Source organism: Saprolegnia parasitica (assembly GCF_000151545.1).
Source record: "Saprolegnia parasitica CBS 223.65 unplaced genomic scaffold supercont2.11, whole genome shotgun sequence".
Taxonomy (NCBI): Eukaryota; Oomycota; class Saprolegniomycetes; order Saprolegniales; family Saprolegniaceae; genus Saprolegnia; species Saprolegnia parasitica.
In genome coordinates, this window is record NW_012156405.1 from 668,813 (window position 1) to 688,302 (window position 19,490).

Sequence of the window (19,490 nt, forward strand, 5' to 3'; positions counted from 1 at the left end):
GCACAATTATCGCTCCCACTGTCCTCTTATCCATTGCTTCCTTCATGTTAGGGATTGAATGTGCTCTCGACAGCGGTCGATAGCGGGTACAAGGACGTCGCACAGCGTATCTTGGCCCGGCCCGAACTGGCAGCGATGCCTGAGGTTGGATAGTACATCAACTGCTGGTATAGGTCAATATGATGTCGTAGTACATCATGCGCCCTCTCATGATTGCTACCAAGCGTGATCGACTCGGTTTCGTCGAAATGCTCACCGCGCACAGCCCGGCTCTCATCACAACCTTTGGGTCGACCGTATGTACATACCTTGATACTTGAGACAGCCCATTGTGATGTCCAACCTATAGGCGTACGGCGTCAATATGTTGCAAGGCAACTCGTTGCTGCATTTTGCAGCCGGAAGCAACGCCCGCACTGTGCTCCCGTGGCTCTTGCAGCATCGGGTGCCGGCCAATTCGCGCGATAATGTCCTCTCAACACATTTCGTGTCTCTCTCCTCATGGAAATGCATGTAGTATGGCAACACGCCACTGCATTCCGCAAGTCGACGGCGCCACGAGCGCGCCTTGGTGCTCCTTTTGCGGGCAGGTGCTGATGTGAATGCCATCAACCAAGTAGGTGCCGGACCTAGGACATGGAGACGACTTGCAAATGCTAGGATGGCGAGACGGTGCTGCATACGATCATGAAGGTGTTGCACCAAGCCTCGCAGCGAAGGACGCTCGACTATTTGCAACGACTGTTTGTCGCGAACGTCGGTATCCATGCCACCAATAAGGTATACAAGCACCATAAGAAACAGACGAATTTGTATTGAATACCTAGGACGGGAAAACGGCGGCCGAGCTCGCCACCGATATTGCCGTCGTCGAAGTTCTCGCGAAAGAAGCTGCGTTTCGGTCGGAATTTCCACTGCACTGCATCGCCCGATGCAACAACGTGGCGGCGATGGATGCGTGGCTGGCCGAGATGAGCGCCAGTGCCGCCAAGGATGTGACGCGCCGCATGAAAATTGAACGCGCTCTCTCGGCCACGGACAAGGTAGTGACGGCGCCTCGATATTGTTGACTTCTAAAAGGCCTCTGTAGGACGGACGCAGTGTCTTGATGTACGCGGTCCATGCCATCGACATTTTGCAAACCGACCAAGTCCTCTACCATCTCTTACCCCACTGTTCGATCGATGTCCATAAGTTGCAAGACAAGGTACGATAATTCGTGACTGGAGAGAGAGCTAACGTGCAGAGTAGTACGGGAAAAGTACGCTGGACTACCTCTTGGAGAAGGACGTTGTGTGCATGACCAACATTGACGGCGCTTCCAACGCCCCGCTTGTCAAGGCGCTTGACGCCTTGTCGCATCATTCGACGCTAGCACTCCGCTTTACACCCAGAGTATCCATCTACCACCAGAATAGCCTCAAGTTCGTTGACGAGAGTCGTAGGCTACCCTTCCACGCGGGGGCGCGCCACCGCGGACCTGCTCCGGCGCGTGCATGGAGGCTGGGCGGTCCCGAACGGTGCATTTTGCAGAGCTAGCGGCCGAAGGTAATTGGACCGAGCTCGCAACCGCTCTCCAGGTCCCCGCGGACGAGGACGCGATCAACATTCGCGATAGCTCGGTACCGCTATCTTATTTCTCCGGTTTTGGACGCGTTGCGGGTAGGGCTACACGGCGCTGCATCACGTTTGCATCAAGAGCAACGCCCGCATGCTGCAGCTGCTTGTGCAGCAGCCCAAGCTCCAATTGAGTTTGGCGACGCACGATGTACGCTACGTCGTCATACCGGCATTTGAACGAAAATTACTGTAGAAATACGAAGCGGTCGCCATTCAGCTGGCCCTCCACCATGACTTTGAGGAAGGTGTGCGCATTCTTCTTGCCGCTGGCGCGCACCACTGTATCTTTGCCGACTACTCTGCGGTACAACGATATCGTACGCGGACCGACGCGATGGGTGGGAGCGTAGGCACGCAACCGCAAGAAGCGCAAGCACGCTACTAGAAGCGAGAGTCTCGCTTTGGACAGCTGGGAGCTTGAGCATCGCCACCCTGCGTACTACCTTGCGCGTCTCCCGAACGTCGCCGAGGCGAAGAGTTGCATCGAGGCAGGCCTAAAGTTGTCTATTTTCATTGTAATATATTCCTATCCTGCTAGGCCAAAGACACACCACTGCACGTTGCTGTTCGAAAAGGCTTACCCATCTCGATTGTGGACAAGCTACTGGAGACTGACGACGTCGATATGGATGCTAGCAACGATGTACATTCTTTTGAACAAAGATCCGTTCAATTGAGTTGACCACGTAGGACGGTGAGACGGCACTCCTTGTCGCAGTGAAGAAGGGCTTGATGGACCACGCCAAGTGTCTCCTCGCCAAGGGCGCCGATGTCGAACGATGTGACAAGGTATTTCCCATCGAATGTCTAGGATGGAGATTGATCATATTGAGTAGAACGATCGGTCGCCACTCATGTGTGCGGCCGAGCAGGGCGAGCTGGAGCTATTCGAGCTTTTGATGGAGCACCTTGACGACTTGCCGGCGCGAGAGGTTGTCTCCTTGCGATTTAGGCGATACCGAACGAGGATCGTAGGTCATTTTCCGGGGCGGCCAATTCGTCTATGGCATCAAAGTCTGGTCTCTCTACGTAAGGGAAGAGGCCGTGCGCAACGATTCGAAAACATTTCTGCATCGTCGGGCGCTGCGCATGGTCACGCTAAGGGTCAACGACGCTTTTCAAAAGAGCACATTTCTCAAGGCCGTTTCGTGCAGTGCAGCGCTGGTCCAGACGTATCTCAACGACTGCGTCTACATGAATCGCCACGACATTTCGTTTTACAATGTACAAAGCGTCTTCAAAATGGAAGCGGTTCTGACATTATTATTATATGTAGCTAAACGTGGTCTATGGCACAAACGCCAAGGAAAGTCCACTCTACGCGATCCTGAATCTGAATCTCAAGGACGCGGACGAGACGTTTGCGGCCCAAAAAGCATGCTTGGAGCATGCCGTTTTTCGCCGGCTCCTCGAGATCAAGTGGGAGCTCTTTGGCCGGCGCATGTATGTCGAGCGACTGCTGATGCACCTCTTGTTGCTGGTGACGATGACGATATCGTCCATTCTCTTTGGTGACGCGCCGTCGTCGTCCACGAGCTACGGTCTCGGGCTCACGACGGTTTGTTTCACCGCTGTTGGCTACGCGACTGCACAGGGTCTCCGGCCACGAACCGCGTTCGCTCGGATCGAGTACTACCGTTCCCGTCCATCTCATCTGCGCATGCACTTGGTGCTGCTGGTGATGCTTGGCACGGTCGTGACCGCTGTCCCATTCCTGCACGCTGCTGGCACCCTTGATATTGAATCCTGGTATGCAACGTTCAACCACGCGCTCCTGGGGCTCACGGCCTCGTACTTTATCGTCAACGAGGTTCAAGAGATGCATGGCGACCGACGTCAGTACTTTGCGGCCACCATCAACGTCGTGCAACTCGTCAACTATGGTCTCATCCTCGGCCTCTTTGTACCCATGAAACTACGCTGGATTCCTGCGGCGGACATTGTGCAAGTCGGCGTCGGCGCCATCTTCAATTTGGTGCTCTGGGTCTTGTCGCTGCAGTTCTTGGAGGTCGTCTCGTCGGCCAGCTACCTCCTTCCGATGATGGCGCGCCTTTTTGGCGACATTTGGAACTTTTTCCTGATTTTCGGTATTTTCCAATGTGGCTTGACGCTCATCTTTTACCAGCTGTTTGTGCTCACGTCGGACGCCGCGTTCAGTTCGCTTGGTCAATCGTTCCTCTCGACGTACTTTGTCATGTTTGGCCAAGTTCCACTCGACGCGCTGCGAGCCTACGACGACGTCAGTGACAGCTACGCAGCCACCATGTACACGGGGCTGGCGATTCTCATGATGCTGCACTCGGCCATCGTCGTCGTCATCCTCCTCAACGTCTTGCTGGCCCTGATGAACCAGACGGTGACGAGCGGCCTGGAGAAGGCGAGAACGCAAGCGCTTATCAGCTACGCGCGGTGCATTTTGCGCTTGGAGATCACCATGAACCTGGGTGAGAACGACGTCCGGCACCTCACGCACGATGTCGACAGCGACGGCAAGCTCGTGCTTCATCGCATCTTTACCGAGCGCGTGCGTAAGACAGAGCTGGGCCTCACGACGGACCAAGTCGACGCCTTGCTCGTGACGACCAACGACTGCGTGGCGTGGATGGAGCAAATGGACGATCTCGACAAGGTCGTGAACGATCAGTTCGACTTTATCCGGGATGGATTGGCGCACGTGGCTCATTTTACCAAGATCGAGGTGCTTCCAGTGTTCAGGGACGAAATCTGTGTTCTCGAAGAGGCCCGCGCCAAGATGCAGGAGGTTATTGATATGGCGCGCCGTAGCCGCGGTCAGTTTCGGGACGAAGTTCTCTACAAGTTGAGGGAGCGGTCGGCCAAGGTGCTTCGACTGTACACGGCGAAGCTGCGGTCTGTCTGGCGACGCAGCGACGACACAGACGACATGGACAGCCACGACCAGTGCATGCTTCTCTTCCAGCTCAACCAGCACGCGACACTCGACGATCTACTCGCGACGATGACAAAGACCATCATGGCCGCCGTCTCCAAGGAAGTCACAACAACGACCGAATGCGTCAAGAATGACAAGACGACCGGCAACGAGCGCGAGACGGGGTGTGTACCTCTGCGTGAGACAGCGACGAGCCAGACCCAGCAGATCGCCAGCTTGGCGGCGCAGCTGGAAGCCGTGACGAGCAAGTTAGAATCTGCGACGAGCCAGAACACGGCAATGGCAGCCGAGTTGCAGTCCGTGACGAGCCAACTGACAACGATGGCGACTCAGCAGACAGCAATACTTTCGCTTCTTAGTACGATATGTAGTGGCGAACGCTCATCCCCAGCCATTATTTCCCAACCCAATACTTGACAAGTTCTACTGGTTGGTTTAAATGCAATAGAATGTTTTTAGCCTTGTCGAGCCCAACTCGCCACGCCACTCACAATGGCTAGCCGCCAATCGAGTCGTCTATTGCCCCCAAGGGAATAAACAAGTTTATATTCCCTTGCTTGCCCCATTCCAGCGTCGTATGCATGCTCATGTTATAAGTGAGACAAATCCAGAAAAATCAAGTTGAATACCAAACTGTCATCGCCACAAGTCCTCTTTACAAATCGCCGACACCCCAGTTCTTGACCGAGAACGTAAGACGTTTGGCAGGACCCGGCTTGTACGCAGTCGCGATGCCCTTCATCATGGGCGGCACGGCGCTCTCGCTGTGCCCGACGAACGCACCGCTGTTGACAAACGCATCGGGCACGCAGTCGCGACCCAGCGCGGCCTTGCAGCTGCCCTTGTTGGCGTTGTTGGCCGACATGACCGAGCCTTTCTTCTCAGGCAAGTTGGGTTGCTTGGTCGACGCCCAAAAGTTGCCTTCCGAGAGCACGTACGCGTCGTCAACTTCGAGCGAGTGGCCCGCGTTGTCGTACCAGTAGTTGTTGGCCATGTGGACCTGGAGCTTGTACTTGCCGTTGGACGAGCTAAACTTGGGTGCGCGTCCGGACGTGTGATGGACGATGTTGTTGAGGAAGCTCATCTTGAGGTTGCTCACAAAGATGTTGGTCCAATAATGGTGGCCATCGCACGACGCGGACCACGATGTGTGCCCGTCAAAGTCGCAGTTGCTGACGGTAATACTGTTGGAGCCAGCACCGTCCGTCGTGAGCATCTGCCGACCCACAAGCGACACCTTGACGTGGTCGATCCAAACCTTTTGCAGCGGTTGGCTACCTTCCTTGCCGTTGAGGTAGATAGCGTCGCCGCCCCAGACCAAGTGCGGGTTGAGATTCGTGATATGGATGTTTTGAAGAATGATGTTGTCGCCGCCGAGGCGGAGACCCTTGCCGATGATGACGCCCTTCTTGCCCTCACCACGGATCGTCTTGGAGCCACGGACCATGAGCGGGTTCTTTGTACCCGCAATGTCGTACGAGATCGGGGTCGGCTGGCCGTTGGAGCAGCCGCCCGTGTTGGCCATGCCCCCGCTCTGCAAAATTACGTCCGGACTCTTGAAGCCGTTCTTCTTGTCAATGCAGGCGCGAGTGTAGTCGGGGCGGCACCCCGTCTCGGACTTTTTGCCCTCGGAGTTGCGAAAGTCGAACGTCTTGTTGAGGACAATGACCCGGGGCACCGCGTCTTGGAGGTACGCCTTGAGTTCGTTGATGTTCTTGGGGTACACTGGGGTCGCGTTGCCGCCGCCCGTGACGCCGGCAGCCAAGCCAGGCGCGTTGGCACCAAAGACGAGGTCCGAGGCGATAGCGAGGAGCGCAAGCGGAAGGTACGAGAGCTTCATGAGGATATATGCTGCAGAAGAGGACGATTGAAAAGTGCGTTAGGATCTTGAGCGGCAACTGGGATTGCAGCTAGGCCACGACAGCACGTAGCAGCTGGTTGCGGTGAAGCCAGCTTGTACAGAGATCTGCCATATGTTGTTGTACATCAGGCGTATGTAATGTTTGGTGGGCGAATCCACACTGCAATGCCAGCACAGCTACAACTATTCAAGGTCCGAGCAATGGTCCTTTGCAAGTGCGAAGTGATTCTACGGTGTTTGTGTGTACCTATGGAAGTATCGTTTGGTTCTCTCAAGAGGCTCTCTACACCATGGTGAGTTGAATTTCCTATCCGCATGGTCGGTACGCGTTTCAGCGACGCCTGGACACAGCTTCCTAGCGAGTAATCGTACTGTACAGTGTCCCAGATACGTCAAAGTGTCAAGACGCCTGACGCGTGTACAGACGTACTGTCCAGACTCGTGGTTACGTCTTTGTTCGACGTGGTCAGTCAGCTGTACGTGGCAGTACAGAAGCATCACACGTCCATGGCACCGAGCCACCGAGCCGACGTGCCGGTAGAGAGATATACCGGCTGCTGAATCAGGAGCCATGCATACCTTCTGATCGTCTGAGATATATCAGGTGCCACTCGATTCCCATTATGTTTTTATAGTGCTTCGTGTGGCACCGCGACCAGATGTTGTTAATAACGAACCAGATGGCATTCGCTACGTCAAAGTGTACGGTCGACGCTGCGAGAACGCAGAGCGAGTGCAGAGATTCAAGCTCGATCCAATTGAATATGGCAGCACTGCAAACTGCCGGGATCTTGGAATACGTCGAGAGCCGGCGTCGATGGAGCTGTCACATTACACACGCGAGTTTTGTACTGCATGTGTCATGCATTCTAGAAACACCTATCGTTGTCATCCGCCATTGTTGGTGGTGGCGGTGTCACGGCGTCGTCAGGGTTAAAACGCCTCTTCCTTGCATCTCCTCGTCCAGAGTACAGCACTACTTGGTCGCAGCGTCTTGGTGTTGAGGTCAATCTCGATGTACGTCCCGCGACTTAAGGACGCACTGCGAGTAGAAAGCGTTGCACTTGTCGGAGTTGCGGCACGTCTTACCCTTGACCTTGACGGTGTACCGCACGGGTCCCGCGTTCCAATCTCGTTGGCACTTGGCGGCGTCGGCGAGTACGCGTCGTTGAGCTTGAGGCACGAACTGGCCGTAGACGCAGCGCTCCACACGCAAGAAACAAGTATTCCCAGGCAAGATGTGTATATTCAAAATCGTTTGGTGCAGTGTCTAGCCCGCCGACGGCTTGATCGCAGCCATCATCACCATGAGCTCCTCGAGCTTGCGGCGCATCTCGTCGATTTGATCGGCGGCGGCGCCACCCTTGGCGTCCACTTGGCTCAAACACGCGAGGAGGTCACTGGCCTTGGGCTCCTCCTGCTTGTCCGCGGTCGCTTCACGAATGGCGTCGTCAAAGATGGTCGCGATCGCCGTGCTCGTCGCCATAATGTCGTCGTGCAAGTCAGCTTGGTGCGCGAGCTGGTACGCCAGCACGCAGCGGAGGTGCGTGGGCTCGTCCACATCGGGCGTCCAGACGTCGTGGAGCGCCTTGTCCATGTCCGACAAGGTCTTGCGCACGATCTTTTGGTACTTGTGCAGTAGCGCGACACGGTCTTGCTGGCCGCGGCACTTGGCCGCCTCTTCAAAGTGGCGTACGAGCTTGGCCCGGGCGATCCCCGCATGCTGGAGCTCGTTCGCCAAGATCGTCTTGGCCGGCAGCTTTGTAAAGTGCTCGACGTGCGCAATGCCGTGCAAGAAGACGTCGAACGCTGTGAGCACGGCCGTCTCCAGCTCGTTGGCCTTGGCCTTCCACGACTCGGTCGCGTCAATGTGGTTCTGGATCATCTCTTCTTGCTCCAAAGTGACCTTGAGGAGCGCCTTCTGGACGGGCTCGGTAAAGATCGGGTTGAGCGCGTTGGGTGCAAGGTGCATGAGCACGACGTTTTCTTCCGTGCTGTAGTTCATGCTGAGCTCCAGGCGCAAAATGGCCTGCGCATAGCTTGCGAGCGCCTCCGTGTGCGCGCGCTCGAGGCCGCCGTCGACCGTCTTGTTCATCGAGGCCATGAGGAGGTTCATGAGGATGATCGCGACCGCGGCCGCGTGGAACATCATCAAAAAGACCGTGAAGAGGTACAGAAAGTGCTCGCCGCTCTTCTCAAAGCTCGTAAACGACCCGAGCGAGTCGGTCGGCAGGTTCCCAAAGAGAATAAAGTACGTCGTGTAGAACGACTGCGCGAGGCTCCCGAACGCATCGTCGTCGCGGCCGGTGAAGATCTGGTAGTACGTGATCGTGATGCCGACTTGGAAGACCGCGAGGAGGATGAAGAAGTTCCAAATGTCGCCCATGAGGTTCGAGATCATCGGCAAGAGGTAGCTGGCGGTCGGGACGACCTCGAGGAACTGGATCGAGAGCAGCCAGAGGAAGATCGTGAGGAAGCCGCCAAAGCCGATCGGGATCGGGAGTGCCATCGCGCCAAAGATACCAAGCTTCATCGGGACGTAGAACGCGACAATGGTGAGGTATACAAAGAGCTGCGCGCAGTTGGTCAAGTCGCCAAAGTACGCGACGCCCGACGCCTTGAACTCTTGGGCTTCGGTCAAGATAAAGTAGAGCGACGACGCGGCGAGCACGCAGTTGTTGAAGAATGGAAAGAACGACTTGAGATCGAGCACGAGAACCGTCGCCAACGCCAGCATCGAAAAGCCTCCCGTGAGCACAAGCGTCATGGCGAAAAGACGCTTCTTGGCCGTCTCCTTGTAGCTCGGCAGGTCCGGAATCGCAAGCGTCGGTTCGAACGCGAGGCTGCCGTCGTACATGAAGCGCGCTAGCCGCCAGAGTGCGCGCGGGCGGAGCCACTGCACCATGACAAAGGCGGTCGCAGCAAACACGACGGCGACGACGCCAACGACGAGGCACAAGTCGACCGGGTTGACGATCGTTTTTTCTGCTTTGATCGAGTCTTTGTCGAAGAGGATCGACGAGATCGTCATCGTGAGGAGGAGGAGCCCGTACATGATGAGGTTCTCGAGGTACTTGCGCTGCGCAACGAGCTCCCACTTGATTTGAAGCACGCGACGCATGACCACGTGCTCGAGGCACTCGGTTTTCGCTTCGTAAATCAGATCCTCGTCGTCCGTCTTCATGTTGAGGACCGAGTAGAGCGCACTGCTCCGGACCTTCTCGCCATAGACCTCGCCCATCTACAGTCCATTGCACGTTGTAGACACCAAATGGATCGAGACACTTACGTTAGTGAAATGCACCGAGTGACGGTCCATCGTCACGCAGTCATTGAGAAACGTGCGTCCCAGCACGGGCGAACAGTTGATCGCCTTGGCAAACCCGTTGCCATTGAACGCGTCAACCACATTGAGGTCCACGAGCGAGCTCGCGAGCTTCTCGCGGTACTGCACGGACGTCTCGCGCTCGTGGTCTTCCTTGAGAATGAGCGTCTTGATCTTGGCTTGCGCCGACGCGCTCTGCTCCTTCTTCGTCACGCCCTTGCCCTTGGGCACATTCTTTGTGAGCCACAGGTCGAGCAGCTTGAGGACTGTCATGCCGTCCTAGAAGCACACATAAGAGTTGGATCTCGACAGAACGAGTGCGAACGTACGTCGTCTTCGACGTCAATGTCGGCAAGGCCGTTGAGGAGGAGCTGTACGATCTTGGCGTGGCCCGCGACCGCCGCCACCATGAGCGGCGTCTGCCCCGCGTGGTTCATCGTGTCGACGTCGGCGTCGTTCTGGAGGAGGCAATCCACGTGGTCTTCCAAGCCCATCCGCGCCGCGAGAAAGAGTGGCGACTCCTTGTTCTAGAGGCATACTATTTGTTGATATCGATGGCAAGGTCTGGTACCTTGTCCATGGCATGGACGACATGGAGGTCTTCGTCGATGAGCTCCTGCACAATGAGCACCGGCAGCTTGTGCAACACGGCCACGTGCATCGCGGACCGCTCGGCCTAGGAGGCAATTGGTGTCGTTTGCTTTGCACCTGTCGCATCGTACCGCCTTGTGCTCTTCGGCCTCGGCCAAGGTCTTGACGCGCGCAATGTAATAGAGCGGGTATTTCTTCTTGAGGTCCGCCTTGGCGCGCAAATACGTCAAGCACTTGCCTTCGCCGACGAGTCCAAGCTGGTTCTTGCGGAAATTCTACCCAGAATCGTGCCGACATGGTCACCAGGGATTCGTTCAAGGTACCTGGTAATCGGTGTGGGCGGGCGTCACCATCTTGGTCGGGTCCGCGCCAGCGTCCAGGAGCAACTTGACCATCTTCAAGTTGGACTTGTTGGCTGCAAGTAAAAGCGGAAACTCGCCGTCCATCGTGCAGAGGTCCCGGTCAAAGTGCGGCTGGCGCTGCAGCAGCGCAAAGAGCTCGGCCTTGCCGTTCTCGCAAATGTGGTGCAGAATCGACTTGCCCTAATCCCGACATGTCTCATAGCCCGACACACGGTGCCAGCGACGTACGTGTTCGTCGCGCTTGTGCAGAAGGCTCGGCGTGAGCGGCTCCTTTAAATACACTTCAATGTCGTCCCAGCTGCTGTTTTGGGCGAGCGCCGGCAAGCTCACTTCCTCGACCGTCTTTTCACAGTCGCCAAAGCACTTTTGGTGCTTCTTCTCAAAGGCCATGCGCTTGGGCTAAGTAGCACACACGCATGTGAGCTCTTGTACAAGAGCTGAATCGTACGATCGAGCGCGGGTCCACAACGAGGCCGCCGATGCTGCAGAGCACCTCAATGCATTCGAACGTGTCGTCGTTGGTCTTCTTCTCCACGTTGCGCTTGCACACGAGCTTGCGGCTCAGCGCGTGGTCGAGCGCCGTCTTCCCTTCCTACATCGCATGTTATATGCACATTCTCTTCGCCAAAAGCAGTCGTACGTGGTCCGTCTTGGATAGCCAGGCGCGCTTGTAGTACGGCAAGAGAATATGGAGCATCTTGGGGTGGCCTTCCTTGGCCGCGCACATGATGGCAGTTCGGCCATCTTCGTCTTCCTTGTTGATCTCGTCCGCGATGCGCTCAAGGGACTCTTCAAGCTCGAGCCGCTTGTCTTCGATCCAGTCGTCATTGATCTCTTCATGGAGCGACACGTCCGCACACTCGACGCATTCGGCATTCTCGACTGGCATCAGCACCTTGCACTGCTTGCATGGCCAAAGCGGCGGTTGAAACTCGACCGGGCCTTCCGAGTTGCCGGCCTCATACGTCCCCGTGAAGAGCCGCGTGTCCGGGTCAAAGCTGCCGTTGTACTCGACGCGCTGGCTGTAGTACGCCTTGACCATCTCGATGCCGTCGTCGTCGCGCCATGACCCCGAGATCGTGTACGGGCCATTCGCATCTGTGCCGGCGCCGACAAAGCGGTACTTGACGTACTCCTTCTCGGCCGGCACGACAAAGCATGTGACCGTAAAGCTCGCATCCGACCAGACGCCGCCTTGGCTGTACCGGCCCTTCCACTCGGACCCGGCTGCGAGCGCATCGGCGTTGATGTGCTCGAGCCACGACCGCAGCGTCACCTCGTCGCCGTTGCGGACCATGCAGTGGATCGGAAAGTTGGCGCGGAAGGCAATTCCTTTTCAATCTGCTTGCGCAGCGCATTAGTGGCACACACGTCCAAGATGCTGTGGCCATCCTACACACACGCATGCGATCAGGATCGTCAGTAAGATGGGACGTACGTTGTCCTTGATGTCGAGGTTGGCGCACGCCATCGCCAGCGCGTCGACGACCTGCCGCGCGTTCTCGGGCTCCTCGCACGACGAGACGACTGCGTGCATGGGCGTTGCACCGCCTACCCATCGGTGCAAGCTCAGGACAGGACGTGGGAAACTACGTTCGTACCGCCGTGAGCTTGTTGACGAACGCGCCATTCCGCAGCAAGATCGAGACGCCAAGCACGTTGCCGTGGGCCGCGGCCTTGTGCAGCGGCGTCTCGCCATGCTCGTTGGCGAAGTCGACGCGCGCGCCGCGGTCCAGAAGCATCTGGAGCACCTCGTTGTGCTCATAGGCGGCCGCAATGTGCAGCGTCGTCGAGCCATACTACGAGCCATTTGCATAAGAATACGTGGATGCGAGCGTGGCTACCTCGTCCGTGGCCGAGAGGTCGATCCCGTGTATGTGGTCGAGAAGCACCTTGACCGTCCGCTTGAAGTTGTTGTACACGGCGTAGTAGATGGGTGTGTACGCATACTACACACCTCTGCATGGGCACGACGATCGAGAATGAGGCCAAGTGTCTACGACGTACGTCTGGCAGCAGCTTGTAGTTGGTCTTCTGCAAGACAAGGCCGACGACCTTGTGATTGCCGTAGAGAGCAGCCGCCGAGAGGATGTTGAGGTCCATCTAGCAAGATCGCCTAAGATTCCGAGCGCATATGGGGGCGCTAGCGTACCGTGACGGCCAGCAAGTCGTCTTCCGAGATCGTCTCGGTCTGGAGGCGCTTCAAGAGGGGCACCATGTTGCCTTCGATGAGGAGGTCGACCATGTACGTCTCGCTATAGTCCATCTCCTCTTCGTCATCATCTTCGTCGTCGTCCTCATCATCGTCCTTGGCCTTGCTCTGGAGCTGCGCCATGAGGTCCTTCGGGCTCATGACCTTGAACGAGCTGCGGGTATCCCCTGCGAGGCTCTGCATCGTCGACATGCGTCGCAGCCGCCAAAATGGAAATGCGAAATTTTGCATCTACCTCGAGCTCTGCGATGAATCGGCATTTTTATCGCGTTCCGTACACTTGTCATTTGTATAGAAAAGCTGCGCCAATTCTACAAGGCCATTACCTTAGGGTTACGCTATCGCAAAAGTATGCATATTCACGACGAACCTTGGTGTTCTAACGTTCGATTGGCGCAAATCCGAAGCTCGAAGCTGCGTCAAAGGGCATTTGGACCAATCAGAGCGCTTGATTTAAAAAGTGCAAACTTTCATAGTACACGACGTTGAAGTTTACTGTGGCGACCGTCGGTCCGCCACCCACCGCGACACGTGCAAGCTCCTTGGAGCTGCCTACTACAGTAGCCACCACGGTACAAGAGTAGCCAACCCTTCGGGAATGCAATGCAAAAGCGCCGAATGCCTACCTACCGCTGGCAAACATCGGCGTTGAAGTTGCCGTCGCGCCACATGGCGGGCGACTTCGAAGCACCGCCTGCACCACGTGATATCACTTCCGAGGTGATCGTCTCCATGATACTCCTGTACGACAGCTGCTACCGGCGGTCGTGGTTGCACCGGTAGACTGCACATGTAGGTCCACGACAGCAACGCCTTTGCTCGACGGGACGATGGCCATATATTGACGCTGCAGTGACACAAATGATGTTACAGATCGAGGTCCGTGGCGTCCAATAGGCGCTCGGTACTGGCGCTGTCCTCGGCCAACTCGCGCCGGCTCAAGACGCGACCCAAGACAGCGGCGTCCGCGACCAACAAGCAGAGGCCGAGGACGACGCCGCAGGCACTGAGCACCACAAACACGTTGGCCACCGACGGAAGGTAGTGCTGATGGCGGCTATAGACCTGCGCCACAATCAACGGCACGGTCGCAAGGCCCACATTCTAACGCAAAATGTCAAACGTTGTATGAAAAACAACCGTCGCCAGGATACCGAGAGGGACGTGATAGCACCAAATGCAGTGCTCACGTAGCGCGGCGCCACAACCACTACCTCTTCATAATAAGCCCTCTTCTTCCTGCCACGATCGGAAAATCGTACATGGAATGCCCGACCACATGGCGGCGGCAAACAAACTCTGCCCGATCCCTGAGAGAATCAAGGCGAGAGCGACGTCGCTGGTCGTGTAGCGCACCAGCAAATGGCTCGCTGCGATTGCTACGTCGGCGGCGAGGCCCAAGCCCGCGCGCGCCCCGAGGCTATCGACGAGGCTGCCGCTGAGCGGCGAAAAGACAGCCGACACGAGCGGCGTGATGGCCATCATGGCCGTCGCTTTGGCGGTCGCGTCGATCTTCTTGCTGCAGTAGGTGTGCGTAAGGGGCCCATGGCGCCACGCCGTCGCATCGCAGTTGATCTGATCGTCTTGGAGGTAGGGTGGGCCTTTCTTGCACTTGAATTGGTCGAACGCCGAGACGATCGAGCAGTTGGATGCGAGCTGCGGCAGCGGCCACGCACACGGCGGCGACTGTGGGCACGATGGCGCGAGCGTCTCGCAGGTGCGGTTCGTGTACGCGCCGAGGCCACAGCGACGGCAGTGCATCGGCGGCTCGACAAAGTAGTTGCGCTCGAGGAGGACACTGCCTGCCACGTTCGTGAATGGCCCCGTGCACGCATACACCACAATGTAAAGCGCCGCAATGAGCCAAAAACCAAGGCTACACATTTGCCTCCAAAGCCGAACAAGAAATGAGAGTATGTACCTAAAGTGCCGCAGGTCCCAGAGACGCACGGATGCAGCTGGTGGTGCTTTTCTAGATGGCACCCTTGCCTCGAGTCGCACCAAGAGAATCGTTGCAACGAGCGAGAAGACGCACACAAAGCTGCCGGTCCAGAGGGCAAAGGTCACGTCAAAGGCGGCTGCGATCCACGGACTCAACACGTCGTTGAGAAGCGTTCCAAGCGTCGCGACGCAGTTGTTGATGCCAATTGCAAAGCCTACGCCACACTTTCGATCGTCAACTTGTCTTTAATAGTCAACGCACCGAGCTCCATGGGGCTGAACCAGTGGGTCACAAATGTGGTCTGCGCCACCCACATGGTTTCGCCGCCAAGGCCAAAGAGGACACGACCAGCCTAGACTCGCATCAGACACACGTCGCATTGATGCATTGACGCAGGTGTACGAGCAGGAGGTAGATGTTTTCAAACGAACTCCCGAGCGCCGTCACGACTTGACCGGCGAGGATGAGCGACGCCAGCAATAGCGCCATGATCGAGACGCCGTACGTATCGATGAGGACGCCGCCAAAGAAAGGCAAGAGGACGTTGGGCACCGAGTAGAGACTGTAGCTGAGGTTCTACGTGGCTTTGTGGACATACTATGAAAACTGGAGGTGGCCGCGTACGAAATAGAATTCAAACTCGGCACGCGGGATGCGGCCAAAGTGCTGCTGCAGCTGCGTCTTGAGCGCGCCAGGGTTGTCATAGCAGTACGTGCTCCCGAGTACGAAGAGGCTCGAGAGCGCTAGGACGCTTCGCCGCTGCCACGCCGACCCACGCATCGGGCCTTTCTTCCGGTATCTTGACGCAAACTTCGAATGGATGGCTTCGAACTTCGGTAGCACGCCTGATGCCGCCGTGGGCGATCCGCTCGGCGGCACGTGTTGAAAAATGAAATCGCTGAAACTCCGTCCATAGATATAAGACACTTGGGGGAGCATGATAGACAAGGTTGCGCCGCTGGAAACGGCCTACAACGAGAGATATGTGTATTACGGTCGGATGAAATACGCCATTTGGATTGGTGGATATATATTTCTTTTTAGCCAATCGATTTTTGCGCCTCGCACGGATAGTCTTGTACCAAACAAACTTGACGGGAACGCCCATCCCGAAGCGTTCAGCCATCGTGTCTGGCATGCGTGAGTACGGCGCACAGTCTTGCATGCGTTTAAAACGCACGGCTCGGTCGAGCAGCCACGACAATTGGATCGTCTGGAGCTGCTTGAGCTGCGCTTTGGTCGTCTTGGGTAGCTGAAGACACACGCACGTCTTGGAGCGCAAGCGCGGCTAGTAATAATGACGATAGGGACTGCCATGTCGCGGTTTCTACCAAGGAGACTGGAAGCATCGTCATCGCAGCGGCTTGAGCGAGAGCGCAATCAATTCCCTGGGACCGTAACTACCCGCTGAGATGCGCTCGGGCAGCGGCGCAATCGAGTCTTTCGTCTCGTTGAGCTTGTAGCCGTAAATTGCAAACACATCGCGGGCCAAAAGCGCGTTGAGCCAGAGTTTCGGCACATCTTCAATGAATAGAAGGACGTCGTCGGCAAGAAGCACGAAGCCAAGCAGCCAAACGAGCGAGCGCGACGCGTGAACGACGTCGTCGATGATGACGTGATCAGTCAGCGGCGCGACCAGCCCAAACGTTGTCATCTGGTCCCGCCGCACGTGGCGCTCGAATATGGTGGCTTCGGTCGCTTTGACATTCATCTTGAAGACGCGGTTTGCGTCAAAGGCGGCCTTGAAACTACTTTTGATGAGCGTGAATGAGAGGTGGCGGCTCGACGGTCCAGAAATCGACGACAGACCGTCGATGGAGCCGCTGTCAGAGACAACGTTGGCACGTCGGCGGCGCGTGTACCCTGTCTGCACCACCGCGAGCACAACATACGAGGTGGCAATCGCGAGCGCCAGAAGAAACCAGACGAGTTGGGCGGCCATGACAGCCCAGGACGTCTCGTAGTTCTCGTGGTAGGCCCACATGTCCATGCCGCCGTTGGCCACAAGGGTGTTGAGGAGGTAGTTGTGGTAGAGCCAAGCGGATGCGGCCTCGGCTTGCAGAGGCCAGGCGGTAATGATCGCGTCGCACGACGTGTAGCAGCCAAAGTAGATGGCCAGGAGGAGGGCGACGTGAAGGCGGAGTCCCAGAAGACTCGCGATCAGCTGGAAGAGAGCGAGAAAAAGCACTTGGAGATCGGAGCGGACGACGGCGTCCAGGACAAACTCGGTGTAGCCCCATGACTGTCGCGCCGTGTACTTGACCATGCAGTACTCGAAGAGGTGCCACCAGTCGGTCGTGACGCAGATCGCAACGAGAAGAAGACTCCGGAGCATGATTTCGGCCTGGATGCCCGGGTAGACGTCGGGAATCCAAACAATGCGCTGGGTGCGGTAGATATTGAACGACGCAATGACACCGACGACGGTATCGGTGGTGAGGATGAGGCTGATGCCCATGTCCAAGATGTATCGAACCCACGCCCATGAGTCGACCGTATAGACAACGTTAACCCACTGGATGTTGCTCAGATACGATATCGGGTTCGTTGGGAGCTGCCACACAAAGTAACTGTATCGACCTTGAGTGCGCGGCGAGTACCGGTACGTGCCAGTGCTGCCCGAGATCGTCACGGGCTCACCCGTGGCTACGATCACGGCCTCCCACGCCCCGGACCGGCTCGCGGGGTTGAGCAGCCGTACATAGTCGAATGGGTAGTCGACATAGGGAAACTCTGTGCCGACCATGACATCGTACGTGGCCTCCTGCGACGAAGTCAGCGCACCGTCTTGCCAGCGCACGGTGGACAGGTCCATCGTTGAGATGGTTGCAGTGCCACAGGCCGCACTCCACTGCTGTAAGGGGTGCCCGATCATCATCGTTTGCAGGAAAATGGACGTGAGCCGCGAGAACTGACGGTCCACAACATGAACTTTGAATGCCGTCGTATCTCCGAGCGTCCGCCCCTGGAAGCTGCAGTCGACGAGAACCCAGTCGGCCGTGAGGTTGATTGAATGCCAGCTCTGGCCGTCAAGCATGAGCGGAAGCACCCTTGCGACGTACGATGACGTGTAAATGTGGTCACTGCTCAGCGGTTGGAGGCATCCATCACGGTTGAAGCCGAGTGTTGAATGGTTGCTTGGATCGGTTGCGTCCAAGTAGAGAAGGCTCGCAGCTCCTGGCGGCAGCACCGTCGTTGCGTTCATTGGCAGCGGGTTGTTTGTGACGAGCGCCTGAACAAACGAGAGGATGTACGACTGCGAGTAGCGGTTGCTCGGGTTGAACATCTCTTCCGAGACGCCCTTGATGCTGTCTTTGGTCGCAAACGACCCTGTGATGTCGACGAACAAGATGTAAAAGATGGCAGCGAACGCAGCAAATCGGCTCATCGAGGTGTAGAAGGACATCACCGCACCGTGCATTCTTAGCGCCGAAAACGCACTTTCGGTTTTGTCTATAACGCTCAGGAATTGGTTGCCACTCAGCTGACACCCGGGCCGTGTCATTTGGTATAGCCTAGAGAACTCATATTCTTTCTGCAGGCCTCATACACCAAGGCTCTTCTGCGCGCGATAATTGATGTGTCAGATCCAGGAAATATTCATTTCTGCAAATGACATGACGCGCCGGCAAGGCCCAAGCAGCGCCAAAAGCGGCAACATCTATAATCTCGATGGAAAGAACGGCCATTTTTCCAGAGGCCCATCGTACGCCGTGGCACCTCCTCTTGGATCTCATTGGTGGAGGTCACGCGCACGAATTCGTGGCAGAGTGGGTGCGGCCGCAAGAAGGCCTCAATGCCATACGCAACGGTCGTCATCGTGAGGAATGTTTCGAGCTTGGCGTGTTCGTCGTCGAGGCCGTAGAAGAAGAAGTCGTCATGAGCACCCTGGATCGCATCGTCGAGATCAAAATGATACAGGCGCGCGACTGTAGGCCAAAAAATGACACGCTTGGCATGTGTGTGTCCTCCATGTCCGGACGATCGAGCGGAAACGATGGCAGACGCGTCTCAAACGTCTTGGCAATGAAGAGCGGCGTCCGCGAGCATGGTACACCGTTCGAGACCTCTTGCATCCCGTTCTTGTGGTCGCGCAGGCCAGCGAGGACGACATCGTAGGCGTCGATGGCCTGCGGCGCGAGGAGCTGCGTCACGTCGGAATCCTCTAGGTGGCCCACCTCCATGCTATAACATAGGTGAGCGCGAAGACCGAGCAGCGGAGACTTGGTCGTCGCCAAGGGCGAGAGCGCGTTGATGCCAGCGACGGCGCCATCATCGGCTTCGACACGTGTTTGATGACATAGTTGAAACAAGACCGACGACGCGACCAGAGCGAATTGGCGTTGTGTGCATCGTAGTCGCGTTGTAAAAGGCCGCAAAGAGCAGTGCTGACCGCGGCGCGTGCCACTACTCGACGCGATCTTCGTACGCAAACGAAATATCGCCGCCCTCGGCACACGACGGCAGCAAGATGATGACTGAGCCAAAAGTGCCCGGCGGCGGCTGCTGCGAGCGCTAGAGACTCACGTCGCCCGTCGTGTCAATGACCAAGTGCGAGAGCTCAATGGGTAGCAGTGGTATGCGAGACCAAAATGGTGCTCAATACACGGGGCGAAACGCTCAAATGACGTAGATGTGCTGCGCAATACACACACGTCTTCCCGTG

The 19,490-nt window shown here is 56.8% G+C and overlaps 6 protein-coding genes across 6 annotated transcripts; 1 reads left to right on the forward strand and 5 right to left on the reverse strand.

The window, feature by feature from the left end:
* Positions 1-3,387: 3,387 nt before the first annotated feature.
* Positions 3,388-4,772, forward strand: SPRG_04285 (hypothetical protein; the record flags this gene model as incomplete). Its single annotated transcript, XM_012342884.1, has 2 exons — positions 3,388-4,695; positions 4,760-4,772. The coding sequence occupies exons 1-2, from the start codon at positions 3,440-3,442 to the stop codon at positions 4,770-4,772; spliced, it is 1,269 nt and encodes a 422-aa protein (XP_012198274.1). The 5' UTR covers positions 3,388-3,439.
* A 365-nt stretch (positions 4,773-5,137) lies between these two features.
* SPRG_04286 (hypothetical protein) lies at positions 5,138-6,404 on the reverse strand. The gene has a single exon (XM_012342885.1). The coding sequence runs from the start codon at positions 6,369-6,371 to the stop codon at positions 5,187-5,189; it is 1,185 nt and encodes a 394-aa protein (XP_012198275.1). The 5' UTR covers positions 6,372-6,404; the 3' UTR covers positions 5,138-5,186.
* A 1,214-nt stretch (positions 6,405-7,618) lies between these two features.
* On the reverse strand, positions 7,619-12,215 carry SPRG_19625 (hypothetical protein). The gene is made up of 10 exons (XM_012342958.1): positions 12,109-12,215; positions 11,311-12,062; positions 11,119-11,262; positions 10,899-11,069; positions 10,632-10,850; positions 10,440-10,583; positions 10,289-10,393; positions 10,047-10,244; positions 9,682-9,996; positions 7,619-9,633 (listed from the first exon to the last, which is right to left on the reverse strand). Exons 2-10 carry the CDS (start codon positions 11,965-11,967, stop codon positions 7,663-7,665), a joined length of 3,924 nt encoding a protein of 1,307 aa, XP_012198348.1. The 5' UTR covers positions 11,968-12,062; positions 12,109-12,215; the 3' UTR covers positions 7,619-7,662.
* Positions 12,216-12,259: 44 nt separating this feature from the next.
* On the reverse strand, positions 12,260-13,086 carry SPRG_04289 (hypothetical protein; the record flags this gene model as incomplete). The annotated part of the gene is made up of 4 exons (XM_012342886.1): positions 12,823-13,086; positions 12,678-12,773; positions 12,515-12,619; positions 12,260-12,469 (listed from the first exon to the last, which is right to left on the reverse strand). The coding sequence occupies exons 1-4, from the start codon at positions 13,072-13,074 to the stop codon at positions 12,260-12,262; spliced, it is 663 nt and encodes a 220-aa protein (XP_012198276.1). The 5' UTR covers positions 13,075-13,086.
* Positions 13,087-13,702: 616 nt separating this feature from the next.
* Positions 13,703-18,212, reverse strand: SPRG_04290 (hypothetical protein; the record flags this gene model as incomplete). The annotated part of the gene is made up of 10 exons (XM_012342887.1): positions 13,703-13,986; positions 14,037-14,092; positions 14,145-14,758; positions 14,804-15,038; positions 15,086-15,176; positions 15,227-15,400; positions 15,449-15,583; positions 16,005-16,112; positions 16,156-16,163; positions 16,229-18,212. The coding sequence occupies 10 exons, from the start codon at positions 18,210-18,212 to the stop codon at positions 13,750-13,752; spliced, it is 3,642 nt and encodes a 1,213-aa protein (XP_012198277.1). The 3' UTR covers positions 13,703-13,749.
* Positions 18,213-18,407: 195 nt separating this feature from the next.
* On the reverse strand, positions 18,408-19,008 carry SPRG_04291 (hypothetical protein; the record flags this gene model as incomplete). Its single annotated transcript, XM_012342888.1, has 3 exons — positions 18,408-18,485; positions 18,545-18,712; positions 18,775-19,008. The coding sequence occupies 3 exons, from the start codon at positions 19,006-19,008 to the stop codon at positions 18,408-18,410; spliced, it is 480 nt and encodes a 159-aa protein (XP_012198278.1).
* Between the last annotated feature and the right edge of the window lie 482 nt (positions 19,009-19,490).